Source organism: Accipiter gentilis, chromosome 33 (genome assembly GCF_929443795.1).
Source record: "Accipiter gentilis chromosome 33, bAccGen1.1, whole genome shotgun sequence".
Taxonomy (NCBI): domain Eukaryota; kingdom Metazoa; phylum Chordata; class Aves; order Accipitriformes; family Accipitridae; genus Astur; species Astur gentilis.
The window spans coordinates 17,999,283-18,021,096 of NC_064912.1; the positions used below are offsets into that span (position 1 = coordinate 17,999,283).

Genomic DNA, 21,814 nt, shown 5'->3' on the forward strand with positions numbered 1-21,814 from the left:
CTCCTAAATCCTTATGACTTGAGGAATGGCCTCCAGGTTTGCCCTTGGGAGGTTGGAGAAGGAGACGATGGCGACACCCGCGCCTGCTTAACAGCCTGGGGAAGGCTCACACCTTCTCGCCTTGTAATACTTGCTCTGAGCAGAGGTGCAGAGTGACTGGGCAGCATCCGTCACTCAGTAACCAGAAAGCTGTGATTAAACTGTTTTTCCTGGCAAGGATCATGGCATACCCCAAAATGAGCCATTCTAACCTCCCCTCTGTCCCGGCACCATGCTGTGTGTTCCTGACAGCTTCACTCAGGCATCTCCTTCTTATCTCCACACAAAGTCAGCCCCCTACCCTGAGTCTTGCAGCCAATTCTCACACAAGGAGGGCTGCAGGTTCTGAAATCATGCCGCTTTGCTCACAGAAGCCCCAGATTTTCATGCCAAACAGTCTCAGAGCCTACAGCCATTTTCTATTGCTTTCGGATGGTGTCTCAGCCTCTGGTGATGCCCTGGAGGTCACTCTGTTGATAGGAGAGTGTTTGGGTGAGGTGTTTCGAAGCTGTGAATTTGCAGCCCAGAAAGCCAACTGTATCTTGGGCTGCATCAAAAAGAAGTGTGACCAATAGGTTGAGGGAGGGGATTCTCCCCCTTCTACTCCACTCTCATGCGATCCCACTTGGAGTACTGTGTTCAGCTCTGGGGCGCCCAACATAAGAAGGACATGGACCTGTTGGATTGAGTCCAGAGGAGGGTCACGAAGGTGATCAGAGGGCTGGAGCACCTCTCCTATGAAGCCAGGCTGAGAGAGTTGGGGTTGTTCAGCCTGGAGAAGAGAAGGCTGTGGGGAGACCTTAGAGGAGCCTTCCAGTACCTAAAGGGGGCCTACAAGAAAGCTGGAGAGGGACTTTTTACGAGGGCATGGAGTGATAGGACAAGGGGTAATGGCTTTAAACTGAAAGAGGGTGGATTTAGGTTAGATGTAAAGAAGAAGTTCTTCACTGTGAGGGTGGTGAGGCACTGTCATGGGTTGCCCAGAGAGGTTGTGGATGCCCCATCCCTGGCAGTGTTCAAGGCCAGGTTGGATGGGGCTTTGAGAAACCTGGTCTAGTGGAAGGTGTCCCTGCTCATGGCAGGGGGGTTGGAACTAAATGATCTTTAAGGTCCCTTCCAACCCAAACCATTCTATGATTCTATGATCCTATGGGCTCTAACAGCTCCATGGCTCATTATCCCCGCTGTGTACCAGAGACACTTTGCAGTCAGGCACGTGGAGGAACTTTTACAGGTTTCACTTCAAAATTCCTCCCTTTTTATTGGGCCCACGCTGGGCAGTGCCTGTGAGCAAAGCTGGCGGGAGTCTGATGCTCCGTAGCCAAAAGCTTCAGAATCTTTATTGCCATTGGCTTTGAGACGGTTTAAAGCAAATCTTTTACAAGGTAAAATCCAATATAAACCTGCCAGCTACAGTTTTCCTTTGTTAGCAGCAAGGATGTAATTATCACAATTTACCTTTATACGAGTGATTGTGGACAGACTCCATGCGATCCCTGGGCTTTCTCACTGCAGCCTGCCTAAGGTTTTCCCCCAGCACCCATCATGGCAATATCCAAGGACTGACAAAGCTGTATCTGCCTGACAAAAGAGTATCCATGCAGAAATGCAGCCGCTGTGAAGAATGAATGGTCTATTCAAAGGCTACTGACAAGGTGTATTTCCTAATTTTAAAACTTGTTGTGGAACAACTAACCAGACAGAAAGCTGACAGCGACAGCTATTTCTTTGTTGGGTTTGGACGCTTTCTGCTATAAGTGTGAACTAATTTATTGTTGCATGGCTGAGGTTCATGTGTTTTAGCTGAGTACTTACTTTTCTGAAAGAAAATATGTCTCAGATAGCATAGAATATGCAGGTTTAAAGTACACAAGTGGAGAGAAAATAAAGTAGCAGCACTCTAGAGGATTGTTTGCCATGGTCCTGAGCAGGACTTATTCCTGGGAAATGATGGAGAAGAAAATGCAGAGTCTGTTGTCCTGCCTTTTGCTGTACTGTGCTACTCTCTATGCTTTTCCTCCTCACTCCTGAGCACACCGACCAAGGCAGAGAGGAGGAATACCTTTATAAATAACCTTGATCTGGTCCTGATCCTGCAGTGGAGATTTTGGGGGAGCACTGGATGAACCTTTGACTATCCACCTCACAGAAGATCACTATGAGGATTTCCTGGCCTCACTGGGATGCACTTTCTGCACCTGATACAGAGGCGGCATGAGAAATTCCAGAGCACATCTTGAGAAAATAGTTGAAAGTAACCAGTTTTCCCAAGAAAGAAAAGCCCAGAAAAGCATAGCTTTCTCCAGAATGACCAACTGGAGATACTCAGATGACTCACCTCCCTCTCCCATTGCACAGCCCCTCAAGCTCCCATCAGCCAACAAAGACAAGCTGTCCTCAGCTGCCAGCTCTGCTTTCTGCCATCACTGTGTTCAGACTAATACTGGGAACAGCATGATTTCTCATTCCTCCCTCCAAATGCTTAAAAGAAAGACCTACTTGCACCCTATGAGATCAAATTAAAGGGTTTGGAGCCTTCAGGGAGAAACAAACTTTTTTTTGTCTTTGTCGCTTTTAGCATTGCCTGACAGTTTAAGTCTTTATTTAGAGGTCCAGGATCAAAGAAGAAACTTCTGCGTGGGTTATTTGCACTACAAGGTCCACTGTGCACCACCACTGTCAGACCAAAGGGGTATTTCCATCAGAACAATTCATGCTTATATGAATAATTCACAGCAAACAACTTAAGCAGTCAGGCTCTGAGCTGCCGCATCCTAACACACACATTTACACTCTCCACACCTCAGCAGCGCTGCCAGCCACCTTCCAGGCTTTTCACGCACAGAAGGATGCTCCTGCTCATCACACATCCGCAGGATCAGGCCCTCAGCCCCATTTAGTGTTTCCAACTTGCACGAAAACCGCTTGCTTCTCCTTCGACAGGGTCACCCCAAGCTACCGCGCAAGCCGCCATGCCGCGAGCACCTGAAACCACAGACCCTCAGTCCCACACTCACCTGCTCGTGGTACTCGATGCCCATGCTCAGCGTGTTGATAAGAATGGCTATCATAATCCCCCGGTTGAAGTACTTGCTCTCCACGATCCTCTTCAGCTTGCTGCCGAAAGCCTTCCACAGGCGGGTGACCTTGTTCCTCTCCTTGGGTTTTTTCTTCTTCCTCCTCCTCCTGCCCCGCTGCTGCTGGAGCTGGTCTCTGTGGTCGCCGTGCCGCAGGTCCTGGGTGAACTCGTAGACGCCATTGCTGTCGGATTCGCAGCTGTCGGACTCGCTGAAGGCGAACTCGGGGTCCTCCAGGAGGCTGGCGCAGAAGGGACAGTCCTGCAGCTCGCAGATCAACGTGCCGCCTGGCGGGCTGGACAGAGGGCAGGCCGCGCTCAGCCCCGACAGCCGGCTGGGCGTCCGCCGCAGACCTGCAAGGGGAGACACACGCCATGAGCCACCTCACACCCTCAACACGGCGGACAGCCTCGTGTCCCCGCTCGGGTGGCACCGGGCCTGTCCAGGGCCGAGCAGCTTCTGCTGCATCCTCAAATAAATGTAATACCCTAATACAGCCTTCTAGCCATACATCTTACCAAGCAGCTCTTGCTTTATGTCATTTTTCCCTCTGTTCCCCTCTCCCCAAGTCCCAACACCCACCCTCTAGCCCCCTCCATGGAGAGGCCTCTCTCCACAGAGCGTGGCAGACATTTTGTGTTCTGCTGCTGAGAGAAGACTGACTGGCACACCTCTCACTTTCAATTATTTTTGATTATATCTGACCAGGCTAACATCATTAGCGGTGATCTGAGCGCTATCAAGCTGTTGAACCCAATTTAGATAGCGCTTCCATTTAGCTAATAATGAGGAGGGAGAGGGAGAAATGGACCAAAGGTGGCTACAGACCACGGATCACAGCTTGGAGAGTCACGTAGTCCCTTCAGTCTCCTTCATCCCTCCTTCAGCCTTTAATAAAGCTCAGGTGAAGTCTTTGCTTGAGGCACAGGACTGAGTGTTCAGGGTGTTTTAAAATCAAACACATCGCCACATGTTTTGTGGTGTGAGGAGAAATGCTGACTGCCCTCTCAGAGCCAGGTTATGGAGATGATATGGACAAGGGTAACAAGGATGATTCAGGTGGAACAGGAACCAGATTTACCTCCTCATATTTAGGAACCAAATTCCTAGTTTCCTTATATTTAGGAACCAGATATTAATGGCAGACTCCCCCCCACCCCAACATGAATGCAACACTGCAGGCATGGGATCCTTCTTACAAAATGCCAGTCAAGCATCAGTGAAAGCTTTTCTTGAGATTCAGGGAAAAAAGGTGCAGGGACAGTTTTCCCCTGTAACATGCCCCTGTCTGGAGGTTGGATGGGGGATACTTGGGTCGGTTTTGGGGAGACAAAGCAAAATGCAGCGGATGCTCCTGGCTCTGGGCCCAGGAGCTTGGAGCTCACCCAGCGGTAATGCTGCTGATTTCAGGCGCTCCTGGCTGAGGACGTCTTTAAAGAGAAGGCAGCACCAAACAAAATAAAAGCACCCCATTAACTTGAAAACCAGGCTGTGACAAGAGTCAAAATATACTTTACTTGCCTGAATGTCACTCAGATATCACTGGCCTTCGAAATAGCCTTGCAGCCTCCTCATTCATTATATCAAATACACCAGTAGGATCAGAAATATTTGCCCCCTTACTCAACCTGCAAGCAGCACCAGTGCAGCACTGCATATTAGCATGGCATTTCTGATCAGGACCGATCTGACAAGGAAAGACTGCAGCACAGCCACAGTAGCACGTACAGCAGAGGTAGTGGGCTTCCCAGACGTCTTTTAATGCTATCAAAGTGTTAAAAATTATATGAAAAACACTGGCGCCACAGATGTCTTCAAAATACCAGAGTCTCCTTGGCTGCCTGCTAAAATAACCTCACAGCATTGCAGGGCACGAGAACACGGAGGAACAGGCTGTACTTTATGCTGTTCAATTCCACAACAAAAGAAGGGAAGAGAATACTCTCTCCCACAATTGCATCTTTCCCAGCAGACACCAACCTTGCTTCCAGCTGGGGCTGTGAGTGCCCTGGCTGCTAATGCCTCCTTAATGCTCCCAATTACCACTTGTGTGCTCTCCTTGCACAAGTCTTGCAGTGAACAGACTCTGCTTGTTGACTTGTAAGAGTGGAGAGAGAATTAAGTGAAACAGCTCTTTGTTTGCCCAAAGAGGCTGAGGCCAGGAGGGTTGGGTGAGCTTGTGAGCCCACCTCACCTTCCCTGCCGAGCACAGGGTAGGGACTTAACATGGCTCTTTTGCTAAGTTTAGGCTGGGAGAGAGAAACATGAGTTGGGAGCTGTGCCTGACAGAACTACAGCCTCAGGAGCTAGCTTATTTGGCACTTAAAAACCCTCCTGAAGCCTGGAAGACACATCCATCATCTCTGCTGTATGAAGATGGTTGCGTTGCAGAAGTGAATCTGACTCAGCCTTGTTGGTGTAGCAGGAGGGGCTGCAGCAGGAGTGGGAAGGGGGGCCTGGAAAGAGCCAGAGCCATGGAGGGGAAGAGCTGGGCACTGACACATTGCATGACAGGGTCTCCAGATGGACCTGGCTGACTCGCTTCGCTTCCCACCCCCTGTGCTCCTCAGGGTGCCAGATAAGCTGCCGCTCACCAGGCAAGAGCTGTGGCATCCACCCCTTTCCCTAGATATGACCACACTTCTGAAAGAGATGAAACAATTTCAGGAGATTTGTTTAAAGCATTTTGGCATCCTCTGGGTTGAAATGCCTCTGTAAAAAGAGGATACTATAATTGCATTGTTAATAGCAACTCCATCTAACCTCCATCTTTCAAAGAACCACCACAGGCTATGTGAAAATCTCCTCAGTCATTGAAGTGGCCCTGGGCTGTCACAGTTGGGACTGAGATCTGGGGCTTTCTTCTTCTGAAGAGGACCCCAGCAGCAGATCCCCTTGCAAGCGTGAAGAACCAAACCTCTGGCTTGAGCACTGCCTTCCATGCAACAGCTCTTCTGCTCATCCTTGCTTTCCCAGTTCCAGACTTCTGCAGAGCCTGGGCTTTTAACTCAAGGTAAATACACATTCTCATAATAACCTTCATTGACTGGCATAGTTAAAGATGAACCAGTGATTCATATAAAGCCCTTGCTTAACAATGGAAGAACGTTGCAACTGACTTTGCCCCCTTCTGCCCTCCTGCTAAGCTCCCAAGCGTACAGAAATGTCCGCCGAAGGCAATTTCTGTAAACAATCCACTCTACCCTTTTGTATGGTCACTTAGAAAAAACATATTAACAAAGACAAGCCACCCAACCTATTTGGCAAGCAACCTTTACTGTGACCCCCCCTAAGCTAGGCTTGGTATTTTTTCAGCACATACGTCACTAGGATAAATATTTGTGTCCATGCACACGCAGATAAACAGTTTTGGAAAACACAGGCATTGAAAAAAACAAATGATGAGTTTGGTTTAAAGAGATTAAAAAATAGAAGCTAGATCTTTTTTTACATTTTACTGTTTGAGGGCTTAGAACTCTATTTTTCAGCCTTTAGCTCCAGCCATGAGGACTGGAAACACTGCAAAGTAGAAACTAACTGTTGCATGTAATCTCCACTCCAGCAGTGGGTGATTTATATGTGGAGATAAACCTACACTAACTAGCAGTGCTGGTGTGGCTGCGGTCCGTACAGATAGGGATAGGACAGAGGTACAAAAGAGTCCCCAAGATGTCCCTCATTCATTCAGACTGAATAGAGCTCCAAATATGCAGTAACACTCAGTCCTACATTTCTTCTGCACATGGGGAAAGATAAGAGAGAAAGCCTGAGACCTGCAGCTCTGCTACATTCCTGCCCTTACATGCATCCTCTGAGGACTAGCACAGAGCAAGACCCTGCAGTGGCCTTGGGCCTTCCTCTAAACCTCCTGCCCCTTCTTACCAGAAAGAAATTCAGAGGCTCAGGGGCCCATCAGAGCAGAGCTAGGGTTTTCTAGAAGTATCTGTTTTGAGTTCTTTCAGTGACTCCCTGTTTTAAACTTATGTTTCCTATACCTTATGCTTCTCCACCAGCTTCCACCTGCTCCTCCCTTTCAAGGTACCATCTCCCAGCATCTGGGGCTTCTCTGGTGCAGGGCTGCAGCCGGCAGGTCCGTCATTCACCAGAGAGGTAATTCCATGGGCTACATAGATCTGTTCTTGGGTGGGAACAGAAGGAGAATCTCCAGGATATCACTAAGCACATGAAAGGAGCTCAAAAACACATGCTTTGTAACCACGGGAGAGAGGCCTCCAGTGATGGCCTTAACTCACTGCCCGGACCATCCTGTATCTTGCTTTACCCAATGAATGCAAATACAAGGGTAGAAGGAACAGAGCTCTCAGTCCCTCAACCTGTCCTACTTCTGGCTTCAGCGCTCAGTTCAAATAGCATTCACAAAACAGCCTCCATTTTCAGCACCCTACATGGCTGTCATTAACACCGTCACTCTTGAGTAATTTGCCCTTTGCCCAGCTTTCCTAAGCAAAAGAAAGCAGCTTGTTTGTCCTTACCATGTTCTCCTACCAGTTGCTGCAGCTTCCCATAAGAATCCGTGCCCAAATTCACGGGGCTATTAACCACGGCCACAGGCGAATTGCCATTCTTCTTTCCTTTGGGAACTGGAACAGAACTGGCCTTGCTAGTTGGAGAAGGCAGGATGGTAGGATAGTTCATGTTGCCATGGTTGGAGATTCCGGCAGTCAGTTTAATGCTTGCAGGGGCATTGGAAGACTTACAGTTCACCTGTGGTCCTTCGACATGACAGTCTGCGTGGTAAATGCTGTGCACAGACTCCGAATCTGGAGGAGGAGCAGGGGTCTGCAAGTTGGGTGATGGAGGAGGAAGCATCAATTGGCCTCCAGGTTTCATGACCTTGAGTTCCAGATCGCAGATCTCAGGGTTGGAGCATGGCCCCCGAGGGCTCCCATTGCTGATGTGATAGTGGTGGTGGTGGTGGTGATGGTGATGGTGGATGAGGTGGTGTATGGAGGTGATGCGCTTTTTGCCACGGTGGCTTTGTCCATTTGTGGTGCTGTTTGGGTTAACTTTTTTCCGGCGCTTACTCTGCCAGTTATTGTACAGGCGTATTGTCCGCCTTTTCACCTTCCTGAAGATGTGGCAGATGTACTTGAGCAGCTCCTCGTAGCAGCTACCTGGCTCTGAGAAGCTGGCAATTGTGCTGTCGTTGGAGAGATAACGGGCCCGCTGCTCCTGCATCAGCTGGTTCTCCCGCTGCTTTGTTTCAGAAAACTGTGTTGCTATCACAACCAGGCACAAGTTAATCATGAAGAAGGAACCAACCTGGAGAAAACACAGGGAAAGGAATTAGCAAATTAGCAGGAACTTTACAAAGTTCCTTCGCCACCACATGCTGTCTGGACTTAAAAGTGTGGTTCTTAAGAAATCCCGAGATTTCCAAACATGCCAAATCTCGGGGTCTGCTCACCAAATGTTATGTCAACATGTGCCTGAGCTGCTAAATTTGCTCCTAAGCCATGTTAAATTATTTTGGCAATGGCAGAGAAAGCTGTTAACAATAGCCTTCACCACTTTCCTCCCCTCAACAGTGATGACATTTGCTACTAACGCAGGGTGTATGAAACACAGTGCAATCGGTTACCACCACAAAACAGATCACTAGAAAACACCCAGGCAACCTGCAAGGAAAGATGGTCTGAAGTCCAATTTGTGCTGTACTGAAACTGCCTCTTCTCTTCCTCTATCACTTCACACCCTGGCAAATGTATGCCCTCATTTTGAGGAGGACAGTCAGGGTCCATGTACTCTTGTATCCCTCTGACACAGAGAAATGCATCTTCAGGAGACTCAGTGTTTCTAGAAAGGCCTGATTTATTCTCTGGTTGAGTTGATGTGTTCTTGGGTGATACCATGTTTTCAAAATGAAGTCCCAAGGACAAGAATATGAAGTAACCTAAGGCTACATCCTTCCCTCAGCTGTTGAGTCCATAAACTGGTTTTTCACCACTTGGGTTCATAAATCAGCCAAAGGAAAATGTCAAATATTCCCATCAGAGGATCAGTGCCCTTAGGCGTGAAAGGGACTGACGTCAAGAAAGTGCCACTGTCTACATGGCCAAACCTCTGTGCTGTGCTCAGTAGGAAACGTATGGATTTAATCTGGACCATTGTCTGGTGAATCCTCAGGGGAAGCCGTTGGGAGATGTTTTGCAGTGCTATTCTCCAGTTTGTAATATCAGCTTGGATACTGTTTGAGAAGCAGCAAGGGTGCCATTCCCAGCTCCAAGTGACTTGGAGATTAGTCACCTTCTGGCTTTTCTGCAAGGATCCATATGTAGAGAAGGGCTCAAAAGAGTGGAGCGTAAATCTCTACTATGCATGGCCCATTGCTAAAGGCTCAAAAATCACTGGCTTCAGCATGCTGTTCATTACTAGGAAACCCTCACACTGCTCTGACCCATGCCTTTCCCACTGGTGGTGGGAGCTCTGGTGGTTTGACTTCCCAAGGCCTTCAAAACCACACTGACGAGGATGGGGTTATATGTAAAGAATATCCAGCCACAAAAGCACCTCAAAGTGCCTCCGTCCCATGTCCTGCCTGACATCTACTTGGTACTTTTCCTTCTGCTCTCCTCCTGACTTAAATGCTTAACTTTTCCACAGATGTAGACCACTGGGGAAGGTTGTGCCCATTGTAAAAAAAGAACCTTGCTAACAGGGAATGGCAGCTTCTGAAGGCAACCTCCAGTGAGTAATACTTTGTTTTTAGGAATGACAGCACTGTAAGACCTCAGAAAGCTGCACTGCCGTTATTACGGTTATTTAAAGGGCTCAGGTGAAGTTCAACAGTTTGAGGGCCCTTCATTGAAATGAGGTGTCCTCTGGCAGACTGAGGTGGCTAAAACAAGAAAAGCTACAGCCTCTCTGCTTTTTGTTTTGATTAGCAGTTGCTTGGCCAAGGCACAATAGTTAGGACACATCAAGGTGACAAGACCAAGACTGGGAGAGTAAGGGGGAGGGAAGACCATATGGCTTGACAAGCTGTGACTATGCATCACATGTGACACTAAAAAGGGCTATTGTAGCCAATAACCTGTCCCCGCAGCACTAATCACAACCCGAATGATTACACTTTATGTCGGGAGGAAAGTCTTCCACTCTGAATCCTAGCTGGCTCTTCTCTGTGAAAAGCCCAGAGAAAAACTTTACCCCACAAGGACAAGGAATGGGAGCATCTCACAGTTCATACTTACTATTATAAGCAATATAAAATATATAAAATTGTAAAAAGAATGTGCATCCATCACATAATACATGATGTCAACCCATCCTTCCAGGGTTATAACCTACAGGAAGACAGAGAAAGAAAGCGTAAGAACAAAAGTCAACCAAAAAGTTAGTAAACATCAATCTTCTGATAGTGCCTGGTACTCATCACGCCACAGCATCTCTCAGGATCCATCCAGACCTGCTGCACTTCTCTTCCCAGTTGGCTTAGAATAGCAGCAATGTGTGACCAAAGGACTGCCCTGAGGTTTCTACAGGAATCTGGTACAATTAAAGTGATAAAAGATTACAATAAAACATCTGAAACACTGGTTCTGAGCCAGTGCAAAGAATTTCCGAGGAGGGATTATAAACAAAGCAAAGGCCTCTCTGTGCAGAGATCTGGGCTTTTACCTTAGGCTCCTGGTTTTGTAATGCTACCCATAAAATTCCTAAGTTTTAAAGTCAATTTTCTTTCTGTAAAACCAATTTCTTTGTGATTCCTACTGGCTCACTGTTACAACTGCATCACCAATATCATAGTGGGAAAGCATCTGAATGGAAAAGAGTTACTTTAATTAAATGTAAAATTGATTTCGTACTCGTTTTCTCAGTCTTCCTTCCACTAAAAAAGAAGCTGAGGATTTAATTAACACCACACAGGCTGTGTGCAGAGCAAAGCAAATTCTGCCATGTAATTTACACTTTTTATTTAGATAAAACATACCAAACTTCTAGTGCTATCTCGCTGCTAGTCCTAGACCTGAAATTCCAGCACAATTTCCATCAAAATCAAAGCTCCTGTCTGAATTTACTTGCAGTGATGTACCCTGTTCACTATGCCTAATGTGAACCTTGTTGGTCCTAGCATAAACCCAGAATTGCTGCCTGTCTCCTATTTCAGTGGCATCCTTCCTGATTTAAACCATGTTTGCAGTGAAGGAACTGTGAATTAGCTTGCTGTGAACAAGAAAAGGATCAAGCCTCATTGGTGTAGGGGACTTTCTGTATGACGCGTACAGGAAACCTGATCCATAAAGCACTTGCTGTTGAGACAGTGAATAAAACAATGTTCTTGTCACACTTGGAGCAGCAGGGCAAAACACTTGCAGGGAAGTCGGACATGAATCCTAGACACTTTTCTCCTCTTTTTTTTTTTTTTTACTTAAGGAGCCAGAAGAAGCTCCTAGATATGGATCTTTGGTATACGACCACATCTGCAAGGGGGAGAGCATTGCTGTACACACAACTACCAGTACTCTCAGTTTCCCTGAGACTGTCAGAGCACTTTGCATTAGCTCATGCGTGCTGGAAGAGAAACACTACCTCCTCTTGATTCCTCTCATCCTAAAGTCAAATGTGGTGATGTCTCACCAGCAAGTTTTCAAACCCACTTCCAGTGTTGAAGCACGTGTACCTTAACACCCACCACGCAGCTGAGTGAGAAGAAGCCAGTGAATACAGCTCCATGCTAAAACCAATAAACATGATCTGCCAAGGAGCCGGTAAAAAAATGTCTCTGCAGCTGTTTGACTCTGTCAGCATTGCTAAAGACTTTGAGTAATCAGGTCTGATGACATGCTGGCTGCATTTACACAAACTGCACCCACCTCTCCCGTTCCTTATTTCATGCATTAGATACTTTGATATCACATCCTCGCTGCTGGTTAGTGGTGTACAGGTATCAGAGAGGAATGCTATGCTTCCAGCAGCATGGGTTTAACAAAACCAAAAAGAATGCTTTTGGTCAACGCGAACCCCAGAGATCAATCTGTGGTAGAAAGTTTTCCACAACAGACACATTTTTTTGTGTGGATGCAAGTGCTGTTGTTCACCCTGGAGTCTGAGAAGGGGTTAAGCTGTCTGGGCAGACACAGGCAGTAATCAGTCTGTTCAGCGGCACGAAATGGACAAGCAATCAAACTCAAGCTGCCCTTTTCTGCCTTTCCTTTAACACAGTTGAAACATTTATAGAGAGCAAAGTTCTTTTCGGTGGCATTCCTTGCCTGTGTTGGTTGTGCACAGCAGCCGATCATCTCTTGCACTCAATGCCTGTGGAGGTTCATGGGGAAACTGGAGGGATCAAGTCGGGACGTGACACAAGGCTAAACCAAATCACTGCCAACTACCTAAGAAATAGTCTCCTTTGTGTTGTTCAAAGTCCTCTCCCTTCCTTCTCCTCTATTTGGATGGACATTTCGGAGTCAGGCTGCCACAGCTGGCACAGCAGGTGCTCCATCCATTTACACTTGAGGATGAAAAATGAGCCCAGGGACTCCAAACATATTGAATACACCTCTTCACCAAATTTGCATTTTGCTGGCAATCCTCAAATTCAATGTATTAGAACGATTAAACTCAGAGGCGTCTCTACAAAAGGAGTTACCTGGGGGCTGCTGTTGGGCTTCTGCAAGCGCTGCCAGCTTCCCACCTGGGAAACAGCTGCTGAGACAAGAGTGAGGGCCAACCAACATTTATAGAGGTATTTTTCTTGCATGCTAGACAGCATTTTCAGCAAGAATCAATCAACACACGACATTTCTCCTCCAGAGGGCTGAAAATGCTCATCCAGCTCTCAGAATATTTAAGATGTAATTAGAATTTGCATTATTTACTACTCACTTGTGAACCAAAGGGATAGAGGAGGGATAAACAGACCGCTGGGCTTTTGTTCTCCTGTTTGACATCTTTGTGGATTCATTCTTGGACTCATCACCCAGAATAAATGCAGCAGAACATAGGGGAAGGATTCCTGAACTGCTGAGGATTAGAGAGTACTAGCAATCCTGTAAGACAGCGCGCGCACAGACATCTGTCTTCTTTTTTTTAATGAAATAGCTGTGGAGAAATGCAGGAGAACACACATGCATAGCCACCTGTCTGGACAGGAACAGCATCTATGATGTTTACAGCCTGATTCTTGCCATGCTGCGGACTTCTTTCCTGCTGTCCTTTAAAGTGCTCTGAATGACTTTATGAGTACATTTTTACCTACTCCAAGATCTCATTGCATATCCCCAGCAAGGCCTTGGTGTAAATGGGAACCAGACCATTTGAATTTGCCAACAGCTGGTCTATACATCACAAACTAAACTCTTTAACTATTTTTGGAACCAAGTCAAAGGCACCTGCACTGGTGCAAGGTTCACTGCTGCAATGCACAGTTTGATCCTACACACTTATTCTCAGACCAGATGAACTCAGAGGGAAAGCTAGCAACTCTCGCTATTCTCCCAAGAACAAGGATTTTTTTTTCAGCGTTGCTTTGCCTACTGTTCCTCCCTTGGGGCACCCTGAATGCAGTATCACCTACTTCGCTAAGCAGAAATGACTTCCTCCTCTCTTCAGTTTCCAATCTGATTAATGCAGTTGACTGCAGCTCCAGGATTTGGCCCTCCAAGCCCTTTATACATGTCTTCCAAGGACCTAGAGCACCTTTCTTGTGCTTTCCAATCTCAGAAATCCATTCTCAGTAATTAAATTCTGTTCAAGCCACGGTTGTTCACAGGCAGACATATTAAACAGTGTCTCCAAATGTACCAGTTCAAAGCTTCCAATAAATGCAACATACGATTATTTATCAACAGAGATAAGACAGCAAGAAACACGTTTCCTAATTCTGCTCTGATGAAAAAGATGTGCAAGATACATGGCACACTAAAATTGGCAGCTGCAGGGAAATAGCTGAAAGATTCAATTAAGATGATTGGCAAGGTTGTCCTGGAGGGTGCTGCTCACTGTGATCACATGCTGCAGACCCAGTAGGAAAGGAGATACTGCCCCCTTAGCATGGGGAAATGAGTTTTGCCTTCGAAGGGCTGAGACTCTGGGCAGAGAACAGAGCTGTCCTCTAACCCATCAGAGATCCTGTATGATGCTAAATCTGATTCCCCTCGCCTGCTCATTCAGTCCTTTACCTCTTACACAGCATGGGCAGGGATCGCATCAATCATTTGTCTCCCATTAATACCTATGAGGCTGAGTATTAAAGCCCTGAGCCTTGTGTCTGATCCTCTCTCCCACCACTGCAAGGATTTAACAGAAAGCTCACTCAGGTGAATGTAAAGACAGATTTTGACTTCATTGATCTTTGGCTTGGACACCATTCATGCAGTCCACAGTCAGGCACTCCCTGATCACCATACTAAAACAAGCAGGACAGAGTGGACAATCAGGATTTTTCTTTTTTATGTCTTCTGTTCTGTGATTCTGATCCTCCCGATTTGCTCATGCCACAATAATTTCATCAGTTGTAACAAAGATGCTCATCTGATTTATAGTAGCATAATTGGGGACAGAATCAGGTCTTCTAGTCAAGCTAATCAGAATCAATCTAAAACTCCAGAGTGAAAAATCACAAGGGAGACATAGATTAAAGACGCTGGCAATTAACTCAGACCTCTGCATTGTTCCCAGGGAGACAGGAGGTTTACATTGTTTTTTCTGGGGTCACTTCAAAGGCCTCTGCAGAACAATTTCTTTTATTTTGTCAAGAAGTTTTCATCATAAAAATCCTTGTCTTTGAGCTCTGCCAAAATTTTTGCAAGTTCTTGGCTATAATCCATTCAAGAGCATGTTATTTTTTGCTTTAGTGTCAGTTAAGAAAAAAAAAAAAAAAGAATCATCCAGGGAAAAAAAACCCCAATACCCAAACTCCAACCCAAACTACTTCAATTAGTGAAGTCAAACACTGAATTACTTTCTGTGTATTAGAAAGCACTAATGGCTAGTGCCAGATGGACTGCTGCAGACAGAAATCAACCTTGAGGTGCCACTAATCAATCGAGGAAAGTTGGGACAATTACTGTGTGAAGTGAAGCTGAAAAGATTGCAAGAACTGAATGCACAGCATACAAAACTCCAGCCTAGCCCTGAGGCCTGATCTTTCTCATGGCAAGATTTCACTTCTATGATTACTTGAACAAACTTCATTTGTAGAAACAGCCTCCCTAAGAATCGGAACCAAAATCAGCATCTCGCACTTTGATCAAAACCGCTATAAAGCATAGCTCTGGCAAACAGAAATTTCCTTGGTGGTTGATTTCAGAATTGCTGGTGCTTGTTCAACAGTGCCTCGCTGAAGCAGGAGATGATACAGAGATATAGAGAAACCCAAGTGTTTCCAAACCATTTGAAGTGTTCATCTTAATTGACGTCTATAATTTGCACTCAGCTTCTTTTTCTTTGGCCTAAACTGGGTCCTTTGGGAACAAGATGAGCATTATCTGCATCAGAATCAATTATGCTGAACCAAACAGCAACTCTGAGCACTGCCATGATTATTTGGTTTTATTTACTTTTTTATCTCATCATTTCCCTGGCCCTGCTGCAAGGCTTTTTTAGTTTTATAAACCTCATCAAGACAAGATCCAATGATATAAATTGAGAGCGCTATTAGTTACTATGATGGTCTCAGTAAGTTTTATAAGGCCTTCAGCATTCATTTCTGAAAGCCTCTTATCTGTGTATTCTGCCCTCTTGGGCATATTGATTTGGGTAGCAAGCACTGACCAGTGAATAATAGAGTACTCCTTTTCCATACGCAGAGTGCTTGGCAGCTAACCAAATCACTATTTTTGAAGTCAACTTCACAATTTTAATTATTTCCTCATGATACATGTTGTTAAGTAACCTCTGTGGTCAGAAAAACAGGTTTTATTGTACTGAGTAATGTCCTTTGAACAGATGCTTTCCCTTTCACTTTGAGGGCCTGCTTACTTTCCAAAGCAACTTTAGACATTTCTTTATAAATTGAAAGTCTTGCAAAGCATGCATCTGCTCTGAAAAGTGGCCCTGCAAAACTGAAAAAAGGAAACTGTGCAACCTTGCATGTCTTGGATTTGTGACGGCTCAAATTTGCTCCACATAAATGTGATCTCTGGTCAGCGTTACCAGTTCACAGTGGATCTTGAAAAGCAAAGCACAGCCAGTGTGCAATAGTTAGACACGTCACTGATACTGTTATTGGTGGCCCTAAACCTCATGAAAGTGAATCTGCAGGCTTAAAAATGGCATAAAAACTCAACAACTTCTGCTACAAAAGGAAGGTTAGTTGCTGTCTCTCCGTTTCACACTAAATAATGCAAGATCCTCATCCGATAGCAAAAACATCACTGATTTCAGATGACTGCTGCTTATAACAAATCACATCTCAGTCCATATTCATGAGGTTTGATTTACTGTGGTAATTATCCTCTGTCTTCATTGTTTGTGTAAAGTATCTTATGCACAGGGAATGTATTTAACTGTTTAGCTTCAGTAATAATGAGTCCATTATCATAGAGAGCACCATAAATCAGCGTTTTATAGCAGAGCAGAGCTGAAAGATGAAGAGTCTGCAATGAGGAGAAGGGAACCGAAGCCAGACTGAGATCCTTGCTTACAGATGAGTGTACCATATAGCAATTATATGAATGACAGTACTTCTCCAGACACCACTGTCTTGAACACAGCAGCAGTTTGGGGTACTGGCCCAAATGAAAAAAGCAAGGATTTTTGTTATTCATGTCATTACACCTTGTTTCAAATTACATTAAACATTATTAGGGACAAAGGGTGCACAACCTCAAGTACAACTAGCCCTCTGTTCAGGACTTATGACCCAAAACACATTTCAGGTGTCCAAGTGTCTAAGCTTTACCCATTCACACTAATCAGAGCATGGGGGGTGTCTTGTTCTCCTGGATGGGTCTGCCAACTCAACGCACTCCAGAGACAGTTGTGTGGGGACATGAGGGTAAAGGAGCCAAACCTTTGGCTTAGCATGCAAGTCTCCCCTAGGCTATGTACAACTCACAGTGCAAGGTGCAATAGCAGCAACGGATCACGGAGCCCGTTTGGGGCAATCAAATCAAATTAAGATTTTCCTGTAAGAATTGTTGAGGTACCTCAAGACCAGTAGCTTTTTCATCACCTAATTGGACTTCAGATTGGGTCATGGCTTGCTGCAGGCACCCTTCTTTCTACTCTGGATACAAGAATCTATGATTGAGGTAAGATGAAACCCTTCCAAAACTACAGAGGTTTCTGTGCCATGCTGGGTTCCTCCGATACCTCCCATAGGTTAGTGGGCCCAGACCTGGAATCAGGATGGCCCCTCTGTCTTGTGCTATATGGGACAATTCCTTCTAACCTTCAAAATGAAGGAGGTTTTTCAAAAGCAACTAATCCTCTTCAAACCACACTCTGAGATGCTTTAAAAGAGGCTGGATATTTTTAGATTGGGTATTCAGCATGAAAGCTCTTCAAATGCAGAAAATGATGTTTATTTGGCTGACCAAATTAAAAAAAGCAACACCAACAAAGCTCAAACCCCATCATTTAGAGGGAAATATTTTTGGTGATCCAAAACAGATTCAAGTCTAGTGACAAAGCATCATCTTGAAGCAGTGGAAATGAAAAGCTTAGAACTCTTTTCTTGCCAAATTCAGTGCAGATAAGCATTGTTGAAATATCTCCAGTTTAAAGAATGAACCATTTGACAAAAAAAAGTCCTTTTGGCCAAAAAATTATCTACTCAATCAACCCTGAAAACATGGGCACCCAGTGTGACAGCTGCTTCTGAAAAACATGGCCCACAAAACTACACGTTGCACGCATAAATACAATTGCTGTTGGAAGCCGCAGGCTCTTTCACTTCCTTCTGCTTCAGTGTGCCTTTTGGCTGTTCCCCAAAATATTTAAGACTACTGGAAGTGGAAGAACAGAGGTTGCAGCAGACAGGCAAGCAAGCGTGTTGGTAACATCTTGTGTACAATACTCGAGACACTGGGGTAACCATTCCTGAGCTGTTATTTTGTAAGGAACTTGGCTGAGGTACCTTGAGGTCCCAGCAACGAAGCAAGAGAAACAGCCCCCCCCCGCAAAGTCCCTGTTAATATCCACCTGAGTAGACAGCCCAGCTAAGAGGAAGATGTGCAAGTAGGAACAAACAGGAATGACCCTGCCAATTCTGTCCTGCCAGTATGTTCCAGATTAGAGGTTTGTGCATACTCTAAGGGAAAGCAATGTTAGAGCTTCGGGTCTTGCCTCCTCAAACAAGATCTTTTCTTGATGGAGTGACAGTATAGACAAGGAGGGACTCCAAGCTCATTCTTGCGTTTGGCCATAGCAGAAGCGCATTGAAATGCATGTAATTTTTTCTTTAATTCAGACAGAATATATGGTTCCCATTACAGATTTAGCTGAAAGATTTCCAGGCAAGGGAGAAATCCTCAGGGAATGATTTCAATCATGATGAACAGAGGCTGAAACAATGTGAAGTGGGCAATGGCTGTGGAACAGATCAGGGCACCAAACAATAGTGAAATGAGACAAATGAACCTTCCTTTTTCCAAACCTGAAATCTTCCCCCGAGCTCTGTACTTTCTCAGCCGGCCCATGTACAGGCACAGCTAGCAGGGGTGCAGATCCCGGCAGAAGCAGAGTCAGCAACACGGAGACAAAACAAGCCCCTCATCAGCACACAGAGCGGGGTCAAAATGAATAAATCCTTGATTGGATTGAGATAGCTTACACAAGGTCCCAGGGTTTTTTTTGACAAGCTAGAGCACAAGAGAGGTAACTTCACGTCGAAAAAAAAGGGCTATTTCGGCAGGTGGCCTGCAGCATACGGCTGTCACTGCCAGCTGTCACACTTGCTCAGGCAGCCTGCCATTGCGTTAGGAGTAAAGTACCCGCAGAAGGACAAATGAAGGAAGAAGTGGGTGGCATCAATTCCCCTCCATTCCCACCCCAAACCTGTTTTCTCTCCTGAGCTCGTCACCCACAGCTTTGTGGCTGTAACATACCGCTAGCTTTGGTGAGACCAGGTGCAAAGAGAAGTTCTCCATCTAAGCACGCTACCAACACCTTGAACTCTTGCTGCTGCTGACAGTTTCTTTAGCACTGCTCTACTTCCAGATATCTTTCTTCAGAAGGTGATTCAGCTTTTCCTTTCTTGGACATTCTTATCATGTCGTGCTCCTGCTGGGCTGTCTTCAGCTCTCGTGAACACAACTAGGCTTTTTTTTTTTTTTTTTACCCCTGACAGCAGCAAGGGGGCTGCTGAATGCAAAACGGTCTCCTCTGAGAATTCCCTCGCTAGGGCCTTCTGATCATGGGCCAGAGATGTGCTACTTGTATGACTTGATTAACTTGGAAACTGAGATGTCATCTTAAGCAAGACCTCATAAAAGCAATATGCACTCAGAACAACATAAGCCAGAAACAGAATCATGAATCCGAGAGCTGTATCCAAGGACTAATTTCAAGAGTGTTCTTCATTAAGGAAGACCCTTAGAAAACACAACTACTTCCAAAATACATGTGAAAAAGAGGCCACAGAAAAGGTAACTCAGTCAGCACCAGCAGTGTCACAGCTCCTCTGAATTGCCAGACAAATCTTTTCTCTTGTATTGGATGGACATTTCCTGAAACATCCATGTAATTTTTTTCCCATACATCTGCTCTCATAGTTCAGTCCTTCCAATTATACCCTGGAAGGAGGCACAGAGGAACAGCTTGTTGCCTTGATCTCATCTTGGTTCTGCCTAGCTGATGGTTGTTGCTCCTTCAACTTTGCCTCACTAGTTTTGCCAAAAGCATTGCCTCCTGATGTAAAGTGCTATTATAGGTCTTACTTTTCTGCAAGTCAGATGTGAAATCATCCAAGCAATGGTTCTGTGGTTTGCAAAGTAGCCTAAATCATCTCTTCTTCCCAAACTATGTATCTTACCAGCCACCCGACCCCCTTTTGTTTTAACAGGGTTTCTGCATCCAGGCCTGGCCACACCAAGACTGATGGTTAGGAAGGTGGCAGTTTTTTGGTTGCTCCACTGAGACTGTCAGTAATTCAAATTAAATTGGACTTTGGTTAGGTGGGTAATTCATCATTTGCAGTGTGACAACAATACCTGTAATTACTGCTCTTACTGTTGCACCTGAAATTCATGTGCAATAAAGGGATCTTAATATCATGCCAAACCTCACAGTTAATTTAGGTTCCATCTCCTTTCATTTATTCTGTAATAAGCTAATTAGTTCACATAATTTGCCATTGAACGTGCCTTTGTAGCAATTATATACATGAATTAGCCTATTACACAACAAATGAGGGGAATCAAAACATTAATCATTTGCAGGATTACATAAGGAATTATTATCCTTTCAAACACCCATAGATGCAGCCACCATCTTTATTACTTTAAGATTTTTTTATTTGCACTGGGTTGGTTCTCCTGTCTGATGCCTCTGACTTACTCTTCCACTTGGAAGGTCAACAATGCATTTCACTGTTTGGTACGCTCTGCTGCCACATGCCAGGTTACTTGCAAGTTCAGGATCACTACCATGAAGTTAAATGTCTTTCAGCTTGGCTGCTTAAATCCAAATTCTGGCAGCTGAAAGGGCCTGGCCATACTGCTAGCCTCCTGCCTTGACACACCATTTGCAAGGACATTTTGGAGTAGAGATGTACAGATTTCCCTGTCAAAGTCTGCTTTTGGTTTTGTTTGTTCGCAGTCTGCACAGCATCAAACTGTGCCCTTGGAAACTCATGGGCACGACTTGCAGTCACTGCACTTGGAAGCTTCCTTCCAAATCTCACCTGTGGGGCTCATTTCACCAACCTCCCTTCTGACAGCTCTTAAACCGTGCTAGATTTCCAACTCATTTGGGATAAATCACAAGGGATGCTCTATCCAGCTGAGTCCTAAGATTGTCATTATGCAAACTGGAGGCTTGCCAGACCTTGAGGTTCAGTCCACCATTACAACTCTTGCATAGTACCACGTATTCATTATTCCTCAGAAGGGATCAGGACAATTGGACCTGTCTCATCCAGAACACAGCAGAGTGCTTTCTGCCTCATAATTCAATACCAATTCACTGGGAAGCTCCTGAGCTACTAAACCCATCCGTTCTACTTTCTGCACTACTTACTTTGAGGCCTCATCTAACTGCTGACCTGGTGCTACCCAGTTTCAACTATTAAATGTAATGAGAGCACAACTCAATAGCTTTATTTGTTATATGTTCTCTGCTTACAGCAACTGTTTTGATTTAGCATCCTACCTCTTGCAGTAATGATTTACTCTTTCCATATCAAAGTTAAGCAAGCACCTTACTCTCAATAGCTGTTTCTTTACCCGGAGTTATATTGTTTTCAGCTTCTAAAAGCAAGTCCTTAGTTCTAAAAGGAAAAAGATGTAAGAAGAGTTTTTGGCTGGAAATACTCTTTAGCATTTGCATGGCCTAAGCAGCACTAAAACCAATCATAAACCTCCTGGCAGCTGCCAAAATGATCTATGGATACAATATCCAACTTTGCCAGACACTCTGCTCTGCCCAAAGGAATCAGTTGCAACCTCTGCTGTGGCTGGTGTGTTCTTCCCGGCTTAAAACCGCACATTTTCAGGCTGAGGAAATGAAATACCAACACAAAATGAAAACTTGCACTCTGCAGAAAGGCTCTGGAAGTAAAAAGGAAGCAG

The 21,814-nt window shown here is 45.2% G+C and overlaps 1 protein-coding gene across 3 annotated transcripts in view; it reads right to left on the reverse strand.

Moving 5' to 3' along the window:
* The window catches only part of CACNA1H (calcium voltage-gated channel subunit alpha1 H), a 256,292-nt gene that overhangs the window by 82,463 nt on the left and 152,015 nt on the right, over positions 1-21,814 (reverse strand). For all 3 annotated transcript variants that reach the window (XM_049791191.1, XM_049791193.1, XM_049791192.1), the window contains 3 exons: positions 10,331-10,423; positions 7,610-8,399; positions 3,057-3,469 (listed from right to left, as the gene is read on the reverse strand). In XM_049791191.1, the coding sequence (XP_049647148.1) occupies positions 3,057-3,469; positions 7,610-8,399; positions 10,331-10,423 (1,296 nt within the window). The remainder of the gene's footprint in view (positions 1-3,056; positions 3,470-7,609; positions 8,400-10,330; positions 10,424-21,814) is intronic.